The sequence below is a fragment of the Solea solea genome, chromosome 2 (genome assembly GCF_958295425.1).
Source record: "Solea solea chromosome 2, fSolSol10.1, whole genome shotgun sequence".
NCBI lineage: Eukaryota > Metazoa > Chordata > Actinopteri > Pleuronectiformes > Soleidae > Solea > Solea solea.
The window spans coordinates 27,564,050-27,577,309 of NC_081135.1; the positions used below are offsets into that span (position 1 = coordinate 27,564,050).

Sequence of the window (13,260 nt, forward strand, 5' to 3'; positions counted from 1 at the left end):
TTCCACCCCACCTCCCACCCCCCACATTCCCTTTCCCACTGTGCCAGTGTGCTGGTGTTGTGACCTATGAGGTGAGGAATGGACTGCCCCCCACTGGTGAAGGGTCAATACTGCAGCGGAGGTTCAAAAAGTGTCCCTCACAGTTCAGTGCACTATTCATTCTGCCACCAAGCTAAAAAACAAAAAGAAAAAAAGAAAAATCGTCTGACTTTCTTCAAAGTGAAAAGTGTGTGGAAGTGTTAGGTATGCGTGGCACAGGGAAGTGCAGCTCACTCTTCCAGGATCACAGAAAGCAGGCTGCTGAGTATGTGTGCCTGTGTGTGTGTGTGTGGGAGAGAGAGTGGAACGCCTCCTTATTAGAAGAATACAAAAGCCTTGAATGATCTTTGGGGATGAGTGACCAGCTTAAAGAAGAAGGATGTTTGTGGCCTGGAGTACATGATTGCTTTGGTGTACGCTGTGATGTAATGTCCTCTCGCAGTCAATATAAATACCTGCTTTGTGAAAAGCATAAATATCGTCCCTTAAAAGACCTGGTCGTGATTGAAAGTATAATGTCTGGTGCATTTAGGTTATTTATCGTTCTTATACACGGGTAAATACAGTTGTTCTCTGAATGTGTTTATTGTGCTTCATTCCTTTAGTCTATGACAAACTCAACAATGTGTGTGTGTGTGTGTGTGTGTGATTTCTGTCCAGATGTGTGAACATATTGTAACTCCAGGAGGTCTTCAACCTTCTTCTCCCACGTTTACCCACGTAGGGAGCAGCTGCTTCATAAAGAAATAACCTTTTGTCACATTGTTTCCTATGCTGCCGTTAACATAGTTCCTTGTGTGTGTGTGTGTGTGTGTGTGCTACTGCAAGGTGACTGCTTCCAACTATTACAAATAGCTCAGTGTGCACAATAGCATAAGTAAACCTTTTATTTGACTTCTATTTATGTCATTTACACCAGGCCAACCCCGGGGAAATAATTACCCTGGATATGGAGAGATATTGCCTGCAACAACAGTGTGTGCTGTGTTGAGTGAGGGGGAATGGGAAACTTAACATGCAGCATAAAAAACTGGGTTATAACTGTTGTTTTTTTGTTTGTTTTTTAATCCAGATGTTTATACTTTAATATTGAGAGACAATGTAATGTCTAATTGTGATTTAATCACTGTTAATCTAAGTGCAGGGTACAATCTTCAAACGAGATTAATGAGGCCACATTCACTTTCACCAATTACACCTTTATCTTTTCCTCGCACTGTTTTCTTCTTCTTCTTCTTCTTCTTCACCGTGTTCAGCATGGCAGGTGCAGCGGAGCCGTCACACAGAGTCAGTTTTTTGGCGTCTTCCGTTGAGCCAACGGTGGCGCGCATGGAGCAGTTGCTGGCGGGATTTGGAGTGATCGTCGGGCACCTGTGCCAATCACAGTGACTGTAGGAGGAGTTGAGAGGGACCGGAGGTGTGTCTGAGGAACGCGACTCTTCAGCTGCACATTGTATCCAACTCCGGGAGTAATAGTATGAGTAGTGCTTTACAGTGTTTAGACAACGTTTACAGTGCGCGCATTTGGAAACCAGTGCCTCGACTGTTTCTGCGTTCACGTCACTCACACACTGAGCCCGCAAGCGCCGAGTGGCGAGGTGGAGAAGAGTCGAACAAACTGCAAACTTAGCCACTGAAGTCCTCAAACTCACAGAGTGAGGAGGCGCCACGCGCAAACAATTCACCCGCTGTGACTGTTTCAAGGAAGGATACGCCGCTGGACATGTGAATTTAAAGGAGATAAAATGCCAAGCACAACCATGAAACCAACGACTGTCCTGTGTTGCTTCGGCTTTCTCCTGACTTGCGTCCTGTTTGGGGCGAGCTCCTCTCAGTCAGGTGAGTGAACGCCGTCCGCTTGTTCCCCCCTCTGTGGAGCTGCTCAGTGCGCACTGAGCGCAGTGGCACCTCCATCCATTGGGCACACTTTTCCGTGGATGTTCTTTTTAAGCGCGTGACAAGACGACCAGCTGCCGTGATTTTCACTGTCAACAGTGAATCATGGTGTCGCCGAAACGCCTTGAACAAGTGCACAGACAGGGAAGGATGGCGTTATGGAGGGAGAACACACAGGCGACACGGTCAGGACTGACTGCTGGTTGACGCTGTGCATACTGTGTTTGTACTGAATGGATCCAAGCGAACGAGCTGCTCTGTCTTCTTCGTGCACAGAGCGGCACTGTTGATTTTGGAGAGAAATCATTTCATGTCCAACACACGTGTCCTTTAGACTCGATGTGGATAAACACACAGTAACAACCTCATTTTATTTCTTTTTATTTCTTCTCCTCTCAAAAGTTCCCTTCTCACAGTTTTCCCTCCTCCTGCAGATTAATGCACCCCCGGATAAAATAGACTGAAATCCCTGCATCGGTTTAAATTGTATCGCTGATCGTATTTAACTGCACTACAGTTTGGACGCGTTGTCTTTTCTGTGACGCAAATTGTCCACGGACAACTTTAAGGTTGAAATCACCCGTGTGTCGTTGTTGTGTCTCCGCGCAGCAGCACCTGTGCATACGGCTGATTACTGGTGAACTTTAATCCATATGCATTCAGTGTTCGGGATAAAGGCAAAGCGGATTACCGTGAAATTACATTATTCCTCATTTTAAAGTGAGGCCCCCCTGGGGGGATCATGTGGGCCACAGTTTGACAAGCAGCGCTGGTGGTGCGCACACCTCGTTGGCAGAGGCAGTACCGTTTGCAGAGCGCAGCGGCGCTCCTTTTACGCACATGCAGGAACTTACAGCTGCGATCAGCAAGTGATCGTGTGTGTGTGTGTGTGTGAGAGAGAGACACAGAGAGAGAGAAAGAGACATAGAGAGAGAGTGTTTTGAACGATGGCACTGTGAACCTGATTTGACTACATATTTAAAGTAAAAATTAATGTTTATGATTTGGGAATATTTAACTGAAGATGACTAACCAACATAAAAACGACCAGTGTTGAAAATGTCTGTCAAATGATCACAATATGTGTTTTTTGGTTGTCTCCCAGCATCTATCTGTGCTTTGTTGGTCTCCTCCAAACAATCTCCCTTCCGTTTCGTTTGAAGGAGGGAAAAAAGCAAACACTTGTGCCAAAGACATGTTTGCACTGCATGTCTTGAGCACCCAGGTTAACACAGGTCGACCACTGTAACACGTGTTTACCTCAAAAAGAACAGAAGGGTGATATCATTCCAAAGATGTGCTGAGAGACAGAGAGTGATGTCCTTCAGTCATTTAAAGCTTATGGCAATGACCTATGTCAATGATAACAGGACGCAGTCAAATTAATTACTCCCACCGGTTGTTTCACCTTTTAAAGGACAGTTGGAATCACATTGGTTCATCTCAGCATGACCCTCATGTATGGTACATTAGAGCACATTTGGTTTTGGATGGCAGGGTCATTTAGACGATTGAGAAAAAATATGGCACACAGTTGAGCAGGTATTGGCTTAACTTTTAGTTTTAGATTGAATTGTTTTTACATATTTGGAGCTAAAGCAAGCTGCATTTCCTTCAATTGAAATAACACTTTAATGTGACAGAACAAATCTAATGGAAAAGCCACTATGTGTGTGTGTGTGTGTGTGTGTGTGTGTGTTTCAATAATCTGTCTGATGTGTCTCTAAGAAATGAGGGAAAGCAGCGTGAATGACAGAGATAATTCTCTTTCACAAAGTAAAGCTCCACGTCTAATAAAATGTCTTTGGAAGTTAAAGTAAAAACAAAGTCTCACGCGAAGACGAGCAGCTTATGAATATCAGCGTGTGAATCTGTGTGTGTGTGTGTGTGTGTGTGGATTAAGCTCTGTCACCGGCAGAGAAAGGCAGACTGATGGTGTGTGTGTGTGTGTGTGTGTTTGCATCTTTGTGACACATTTTGCCTCACTCATGTTGTCAGACCTTAAAAAGCCTTTTTCAGAATTAAGATTTTGTTTCAGGGTTAGGGTTTGAATTAGGTTCACCTTAAGCGTTCGGGTCAGACACTTGCTTTATAAGAGTGTGTTTGTGTACGTGTGTGTGTGTGTGTGTGTGTGTGTGAGTGAGTGAGAGAGAACCTGTACCTTCAAGCATGTTGTGTGCAACATTCCCACACGCTGAGTGTGCCACAGTGTCCCCCACACACTCTGGTCTCTGCTCCTGGTGTGACTGCAGCTTTATGCTGGATCTGGAGGACAGAAGTGATAAACGCATACAGCTGCCAGTTCTGAACCATATGGCCACATTCCGAAACTCCAGCGATATTTATGAATATTCATTTGTTTTGTACACAGGGGTAATTTCATATCACCTCCTCTGACTGCAGATGTGTGTGTGCTTTTTCAATTAGTATAGGATTAACACCGCAATGTAGCTTATGGTCCTTAATCGACCCTGTTTTACAGCTTTAAGCGATTCATTCTGTCCTCATGGAAGTCTGACCCCCAGGGGTTGAACCGTGTAGAAATTAAAACGATAATTGAAGGAAGGTTGGTGGTTTTACTTCCCACTGCAGCTCATCCTTTATTTCCTCTGTGCGACTCCCACTGCTCACGGGATTGAAAGTGACAGTGCACTTCCAGTGTGTGGCTGATATGTGAGTTCACAGTACATCAAAATATTTACAAGGGGTCAAATGAGGCACACGGAGAGACTTGGCTCCAAAAAGGAACCAGTGGGATTTATTATTTCTTTCCTTGTCCTCTCTCTCTTTTGCACTCTCACGACTGACATTTCATGTACACTATTCATCGTTGTACTTTTTTTTTTTTTTTTTTTTCTTCATTTCTGTAGCAATGGGAAAGAATGGTGTCTCATTTGGCGGCCCACACAGCTCCGCTTCACCACAAAGCCCTCTTACAGTCCTATCTCTGCCTTCTGTCGCCAGTTAAAGGAGCTTTTGCCCTCCACTGTCACCGGGCGTTTTATTGGAAGAATGGCAGTCTTTGATTAGGAGGTGATCCACTTCCATTTGTCAGAAAAAGGAATCTCTTTGTTTTCTTTTTCTCCGTCTCTATCTGTGAAAGGCCATACACCCATATGGCAACTAAAAAAAAGTCAGTCAGTCAGTCAGTCAGTCAGTCATCATCTACCGCTTTATCCTCAACCAGAGGGTCGCGGGGGGTGCTGTGCCAATCTCAGCTACATCAGGCGATAGGCGGGGTACACCCTGGACAGTTCGCCAGTCCATCGCAGGGCCACACACAGATAGAGACAAACAACCATTCACTCTCACACTCACTCCTATGGTCAATTTGGAGTGTCCAATTTACCTATCCCCACATTGCATGTTTTTGGACTGTGGGAGGAAGCCGGAGTACCCGGAGAGAACCCACGCACACACGGGGAGAACATGCAAACTCCATGCAGAAAGGCCCTTGTTCCAACCGGGGCTCGAACCCGGGTCTTCTCGCTGCAAGGCGAGAGTGCTAACCACTACACCACCGTGTGGCCCAACTAAAAAAAAGTGAACACCAAATTACCCTTTACTATTATTATACTCCGCTGAAATTATATGAAATAATAAAAAGAAAAATTATTTTTAACTTTAGGTTATTGATCTTCCCTCCCTTTGACAGTGATAAACACATATAATAATTGTTCCATTCTATACCGACATCCATAAAGAGAGGAACAAAAAAAAAGAAGAAAAAGCCGAGAGACATTAACTGCAGAAAAAGAAATTCTAACCATTTCAATTGTTTTCTCTGGATTTCAGCCTGCAGTCAGATAAAAAATAACACACCTTCTGTTTGTGTAATCCACTCTCTGGTTTTATTGCAGACAAGTGAAAACCATTAACTTTGTTATAAATCTCCCCTCTCCTCAACAAACTGCTTTTGGACCGTTGGCATCAATAATGCATGTGGTAGCACCCATAATGCTACCCACGATTCCCTGTTGAAAAATCACTCTAATATTCCAGCAGGGACTGAAGGTGTATGTGCAGTAGTCTATGACCTTCTTGTCCCTAATGGTGTTTTTTTGTTTTTAATCTGCTGTGATATTACTTTAATATTATTTAATTACTACCACAGGGACCTCTTAAACCACCATCGTATTTTTTTATAAATGCATTCGATTACTACAGATTTCTTTGTCGTGGGTGACGGGACGACATTAAAACCACCGTTATGTTCTGAGGACACAACTGTGGACACTGTTGTTCCACTTTTGACATGTTGATGGGCTCGTAACTAGTCGGACTGTCTGCAGCCTGCAGAAGTGATTGGATCATATCCTACGTGACCTTTACGAGCGCCGCAACCCCCATTTATCACCTGCGTTTAGAAACGCACCATACATGCGCGCGTGTTTTACCATGCATCATCGTCGTGTCCTTTTTGTGAAGGATGTCATAATTGGATTGCAGTGTCACCAGTGTCTGCTCGTGCCTAATGTGGCCAGCTATTTATTACACATGTATTGAAAATGCAAACGTGTTTGAAGCGAGGCTTACATGCAATTGGATTACTGTGGTGTTGATTAGGTTTCTTCAAAGTGGAATACTTGTTGCTGTTCTTCTATGCTTTCATGTTTTCTCTTTTTGCTTTTGGTGAGTTGAGCGAGCTTTGTGAATGGGAATGAAAGAGGAGGGACTGAGAGGGAGAGGGAGAGAGAGAGAGACATGGAAATAGAAATACTGGTAGCCTCTGTGCAACACAGGCCCTGAGTGCTGAATGCGCAGCAACCAAAGTCCTTCATTAACAAGAAGCGAGGTCCTTCTTGATATCCTTGACGAGTTTAGACAGATCGGAGACGAAGATTTCAACAGAAATGAGTCCAGCGCAGTTTAATTTGTTGGCAAATGTATGTTTCTGGCCACAAAGAGGAACTTGCAGCACAAACAAGAATAAAAACATAGAATTTTAATAGCAATCTGTGCGCTGTAATAGAATTGACACAAATAAACACTCAAGATGAAGTGAAATGCACAGTGGAGGAAACTGTCAAAGAAATCCCTACTTCCACAGTGCCTATTAAATGCTTTAAGTCCACTAACAGTGAAATAGTTAGCTGTATAAAAAAAAGGAAAGTCCACTTCCCTGCTATTAATGTAATTTGAAAAAGAAAATAGCTGACTCCTGCCTCCTTGTTCCCCGCACAGTATAGTTTTTAGATATGTTTTTAAATCATAGAGTGTCAACAAAAATCATAATAGCATGTCACAGAAAATAGAAAACAGTTGCATTAACATTTTTATATTTCCTTTTTTTCCACTCTGTGACGCCTGTGTAATATTCTAGGAAAAGTTTCACTTTGTTTTTCCAGTGGGATTCACACACTGATACCCACCACTGCAGAGTGGTGCAAGCGAGCCTCACTCCCACACATTTCCACACACATGCCCACGCTCTCCTACTGCCTTCACTCTGGGCCATCACTCCGAGTGAAAAGCAAATGTATGAGATCTAGCCAGACTCTTGTAAGCCTCACTTCTTTGCTCACGAAAACAACGTGGAAAGCTGAAGGCATCATGTATGTCTTGTCTGTCACTTTGTAAGAGTTCTGATCCCCTTTGTTGCTGCCGCTGCTCTTTTCACAATAAGCCCGTCTGTCCTCCGCATCCTCTTGCAGGGCTGCAGGAAGCTGTCAGGCTCAAACCCCGTCTGACAACCACATTTTAGGGTTTTTAAAATGTGGTGACAAACAGTCTGGCAAACACGTGCGCACACAGTGTATGTGTATATCTGTGCGTGTGGTGAGTGTGTTTCTCAGCAGCGTGGTTGGGCGTGTGTGTGTGGGGAGGGGGGGTATAGAGGGGTGACTGACAGACTAACCATGCTCCGGAGACTCTTTCTGCTTCAGTGTCTGCTTGTTCCTCTTCCTCCGCCCACCCTCTGCCTTCATCTGTGGCTTTGTAAGCCTCCACATAATGTGGGAGCATTCGAATGACAATGGAAATTATGGCTATTCTTTGTTAAGACACACTCATTACTGCCTAGTTAAAGAATAAGAGTCCAATGATAAGAGTTGGTTTGCCCTGCCTTTTTTTCCCTCCCTGAAGTGACAGCCTGACATATTGGAGTGATGTGTTTTATTCCCACTTTTCTTTTTTTTTTGTGATATTTTTCTATTCCCCGTTCGCAGTTAATAATGGTGGGGAATATATGAAAGGATGATAATAGCCTGACAACTTGCGCATGAAAGACTAGCTCTACCTTCAAATGAGCTTTTCATGCAGTTCTGCATGTGGGTGTGTGTGTGTGTGTGTGTGTTAAAGGGCTGATTTCTCCCGACTCCCTCCCGCTCTGTCTCTTTCCTCTTTTAGTAATCCCCTTCTAAAATATTCATAGCTAATCTGCATTTACAATGTAATTACAGACGGGCTTTGAGTGGTATCGGATATGGCCGGCAGAACACGGGCTTCGTGAAAATTCGAGATTTGGTGATTTGTATGCCTGAATAAATATGAAACGGCCTCAGGATGTGATACGTGGTTTAAAGGTTAGCGTAAGTGAAAGAACAAAAAAGGACTTGATCGGTCGGTCAAGACTTCTGTCGAGAATGAAAGAAAGAGGCCTCATTGGAGCCTTGCTCTGACTGTGATATGGCTCTCGCCACAGTTGGAACGGTTGCGCCGTATGAATGAAAGATGCCACCAAACATCCCCCCTCTCTCTTTTCTGTGTTTGCCCTCACCGCTCACACCACATCCCTGTCTTTTGGGTGCAGTTGGCCTCTGTTTAGCGGTAATGGAGCAGCATGCCCTGTATGCTATTCTTGCAGGTCGATTTTTCACTTGTGTTAGAGGAGATGGTGGGGTGGGGAGGATGGCGTCCTTTTAAATGAAGCACTTGGCGTTTGTGACCTGTAATAAATGAGTTTGCAGTCAGTCATGGCAGCTGTAAGGAGACATCTGGGAGTAAGAGAGGGAGAGAGAGAGGGAGTGAGAGAGAGAGAGGGAGATATTCCGGCTTTACTGAAACAGTTTATCTATGCGCGGTTGAGAAATGGCTGCGGCGAGCTTGCTATCACTTCTGTGGAAAAAAAATGAAAGTTATACCATAAAAAATCTTACTGCAATACCATCAATATTAATATCAAATCACTATGATCTAACTACTGAACACCATGAGAGCGAAATGTGGAATATATTGTACAACAAGCACAGTATAAACTATGGCTGAGGTGCACGAGTAAGTCTTGGTCTGAATATTCGTCAAATAGTTGTTATTCATCAAGGGCGTAGATAAACAGTGGCTGCATTGATGAAAGAACCAGACGTCCATTTATCAATGCAGCTCGGTGCTGAAACAATGGAAAAAAAAGAGACAGAGAGAGAGAGAGAAAAAACGACCGATCAGTTTTGATTTCCTACTTTTCATTAGATCAGACTGACATCGATTCCAGACAAACACCAAGAACAAACATGGCAATTATTCTCACAATTATAATGAGATATTTTATGTGTTTATGGATGATGATGGTAGTCATCTTGTTTTGGTTTAAATAGTTTGACATCCCGTCCTTTTCCAAAATGATGACAGCGGCCGTGGTGTTTACGCTGAAAGATCCGCTTTTGGTTGTAGTTTTGTATATTTGTTTAGAGAGAGAGAGAGAAAGAGGGAGGTAGATGGAGATGGGGAGAGAGAGGCACTGAAATACAGGAATCTCAGAGCCTGGTGGAGTAATTGAGTCATTAGTATTGATCAACAGCTCTTTCAAAGCCCACATTATGGTCATTTATGCTCCTTCATCATGAGCCAAAGGTATATTCAACTCTGCTACAGATTTCATCATTTTTCTGTGGTTGTTCAATAAAATTCTTGGTCTTTTAAACAGGATAAGTAGATGGTTGTTATGACAGATGACATTGTAAGTTTCCTGCATGTTTGTTTTTGTTGTGTTTTTTTGGAATAATTTGCTTTCAAAATAAGAGTCTAGCTCAAAGGGGAAAAACCCCCTCTTCCTATCCTGCATTAGTGTGGCTGTCGCTGGTGTGAGGCAGCAGTCACCTTGCAGCAGAGCAGAAATAGCGCAGCTCTCGTTCCCCGAATGTGAACGTACATAAAGCACGAGATGAGAAGAGCAGGAAAGGCAATTGACCTTGGCTGCTTTTGGGGGCTGGCTATATAGCCATCCGGATGGATGCTACGGTTCTGCAGCGTGGCAAGGAGGGAGGGGAAGCAGGGGGCAGTGCTGAGTGTGGCAGTTACTGTTCAGTGTAGAAAAGCAGTTTTTAAAATTTATGCATAAAAGTTAAGATTGAACTGTACTAAAAAAAAAATGCCCTGGACATTCCTCTTTCTCCTGTCTTATTTCCAAAGCTGCTGATCAGAATGGAAAATTATTTTTTTTCCCCCCTTTTTTGCAGGCACTAGTGACAAGGGACGGAGGGTTTGTGATGGAATGGGTGGGCAAAAAAGGTGTATATCAAAAGGTGAAAGAAGCTGACTAAGTGCAACCAGGGTCCAAAGCCAATCCTGCTGGACTGTTCACCTGAGACAGGAGTGTGTTTCTCAGCATGTCACTCGTGCATGTGTAAACACATGGGGGGGGGGGGGGGGGGGGCACACTGCATATCATATTGTTTTCAGTCCCCCTGCCTTTGTTACAAAACCTCCCTCCCATAGAGAGACATCATCCCCGATGGCAAGGTGAATAGAGTGCTGATATAAGATTATTCGCTGCAGCCAGAGTAAGAAATAAAAGGATGGAGGATGGGGGGAGTTAAAAAAAAAAAGAAAAAAAGAGAAGAATTCTCCTAATTTTAGCCAGAGAGGGGCAGCCTGGCAGCCTGGCGCACAGGGGGAGAGGTGTCTTTCGGCAGGGAGAGGACATGGGTGAGTGTCTTGGGAGTCTTGGTTAAAGTGGTTGCTATCACAGGAGCTGGACGGACAATTAATCAGCAGCAGCCCAGAGGGGGAGCTGGGACTCTGACAGGGATACTTCATTCTTCTCTCTCTCTCTCTCTCTCTCTCTCTCTCTCTCTCTCTCTCTCTCTCTCTCTCTCTCTCTCTCTCCCCCTCTCTCTCTCTCTCTCTCTCTCTCACAGACGCACACAGATCTGCTGACAGGCTCACCCATTGCTTCTTCTTTTTGGCTTCTGTGATCACACATGTATTGTTTCATGCTCTTCTTTTTATTCCCCGCGTTTCTTGTGTTTCCCCATCTTGTCTGCTGCCACTGACTTTTCTCTTCTCTCCTCTCCTGCCTCCGTGAACCTCTTTATTATAACAAGTGAAGAGTTCCTATTTTGGTGTGACGTCCGACTCTAAATTTTGCAAGAGAAAGTAAATAAGGCGAGATAGGAAGGACTGGTGGCGATACGTCACCCTAGCTGTCCCACACATCTTTTTCTATGTTCGTCTCTTCCCCTCTGCCTTTCCATCCCCTCCACTCTCTCTCAACATGACTGGCACTGAGTGATTGATGGATTCAGATTTGACATGGCCCACTTCACCCGAGGGCGATAGCAAGGACACTGGTGAGATTTAGCCAGATGCTGGGGAGAGGCAGACAGGGAAAGCAAGAGGCAAAGACAGAAAGCTGTGCGTAATCAATACTGTTCACCATCATACCTTGCTAGGTTTGCTGGGATGAGTAACCTCTTCCTGAAGTGATGCACCTGTTTGTAGTTTTCCCTTGCATCACCCCGTGGCTATTCCACTACGGCCAGACGTGTTTCTTTTAGAGCACATAAACATACAGGTGCATTTTCCACTGATGACGGGTTTGGAACACTTACAGCAGAAGTTTTCTTCAGACAGAGGTTTGATCATAAATGTACTTTTTAAGTGAGTCCAGTGAATATGTGTCTCCAAGTTCAGCAGAGAACTGACTGCGTGCTGCATCCCCCTCCAGGGGGTCCTGGTCCTCCCAGTAAGCAAACACTCACTTGACTTTGAGCCAGGCAAAGGATGAACAAGGCCTTCTGTGTGCCCCTGCTCCAAGTGCTTTGTCCTGGAGGAGGCTCCCGCTGTGGCTCCTGGCTCCCAGCTCCACGTGACTTGCCTGGAAATGAGGGAAGCACTTGTCTCTTGAACATGGTCTGAACGTGCACAGGGCCTTGTCGAGTCAGACCGGGGCAGAGTCAATTTGAAAACGGTTCCAAATGTTTACACTCTCTGACATGTTAATTAAGAGTGAAAACACACACACACACACACACACACACACTCAAAGATCAGCGGTATGATTAAAAAATGTTGCATTTCTTATTGGTGTTGAACCAAAACCTGATATATGCTATTGTTGACTTTAATACCTTTTATTTATAACTGCATGTGTGTGTGTGTTTTTTTACCTCCTACATTAAAATGCTTGAAGAACTTATAAAATAATTTTCTTTGATAAAGGAATGATGAAGCAAGGTCCAGTTAAAGCATGACTATCCTTTTACCCACAGTTGTTCACAGGTCCTTTTGAATTTCGCCCCAACCTTGGATGGCAAAACACAAAGCTTGAAGGTTTAAGCTTTGCGTGTCCCTCTCTAAAATTTAAGTAGTGTGAATGTCCTCTCACTTTCTTGAGGTCTAATTGAAGAAAGTGCAAAAGTCGGTGAGGAAGGTAATGCCACCCACTCGATGCTTCCCAGTAAATAGCCTGATTCCTTCTCTCTGTGTTGGCTTTACGTCCCAATCACTCTGTCTACACGGTGATGAGCATATTGTATATGTGTCACCAAAGTGTCTCCAGAGTTGTGTCGGTGCGATCTCAACAGAAACACAACAACAACAGGTACCTGCCGCTCTCCTGCTCGCCACTGACTACCACACTCGAGGCTTTTGCTCTCCGTCTTGACTTGGCTGCAATGTGAAGTCAATAGGATGAATAAAACATTCCCGAATCAGAGCCCTCTACCCTGAGAAATGTCAAACTGTCAGTATAGCTTAATGGGCAAACATGAGGCTGGTCCCAGCAGTCCGACAGTTTATCGCAGAGCACCAGTTTGACTCTTTTGTGTCTCACAAAAAACACAAGCTCACGCTCGCCTCTCCTCGCCGTCACTTGTTGACTTACCCACTTGTATCCAGACGTTTGTGATTGACTGATTCTCGATTTGTATGATTTTCGCACGCTTAGTTTGTTTAGTATTGTCGTTCAGTGAGCTTTAAAATGCACTTAATTAGATTGAGCCTCCATGAGGACTTCTCTGTGAGCAAACTTCTGTGCACCCGGGTAATAAAATTCTCTCAGTTGCATACGATGTGTGCATTTCATTCACCTGATCTGTGACTGAATAACCAACATTTAGCACACATTACACAGCACACACACACATCAGCCTGTGGTAGCTAACCCTT

The 13,260-nt window shown here is 44.2% G+C and overlaps 1 protein-coding gene across 3 annotated transcripts in view; it reads left to right on the forward strand.

Annotated features, from left to right (window-relative positions):
- Positions 1 to 1,480: 1,480 nt before the first annotated feature.
- Positions 1,481 to 13,260, forward strand: part of LOC131446111 (receptor tyrosine-protein kinase erbB-4-like) — a 234,255-nt gene continuing 222,475 nt past the window's right edge. For 2 of the 3 annotated variants that reach the window (XM_058617115.1, XM_058617125.1), the window contains exon 1: positions 1,481 to 1,878. In XM_058617115.1, the coding sequence (XP_058473098.1) occupies positions 1,785 to 1,878 (94 nt within the window). In that variant the 5' untranslated portion in view covers positions 1,481 to 1,784. The remainder of the gene's footprint in view (positions 1,879 to 13,260) is intronic. The other variant, XM_058617133.1, reaches the window with a different exon arrangement.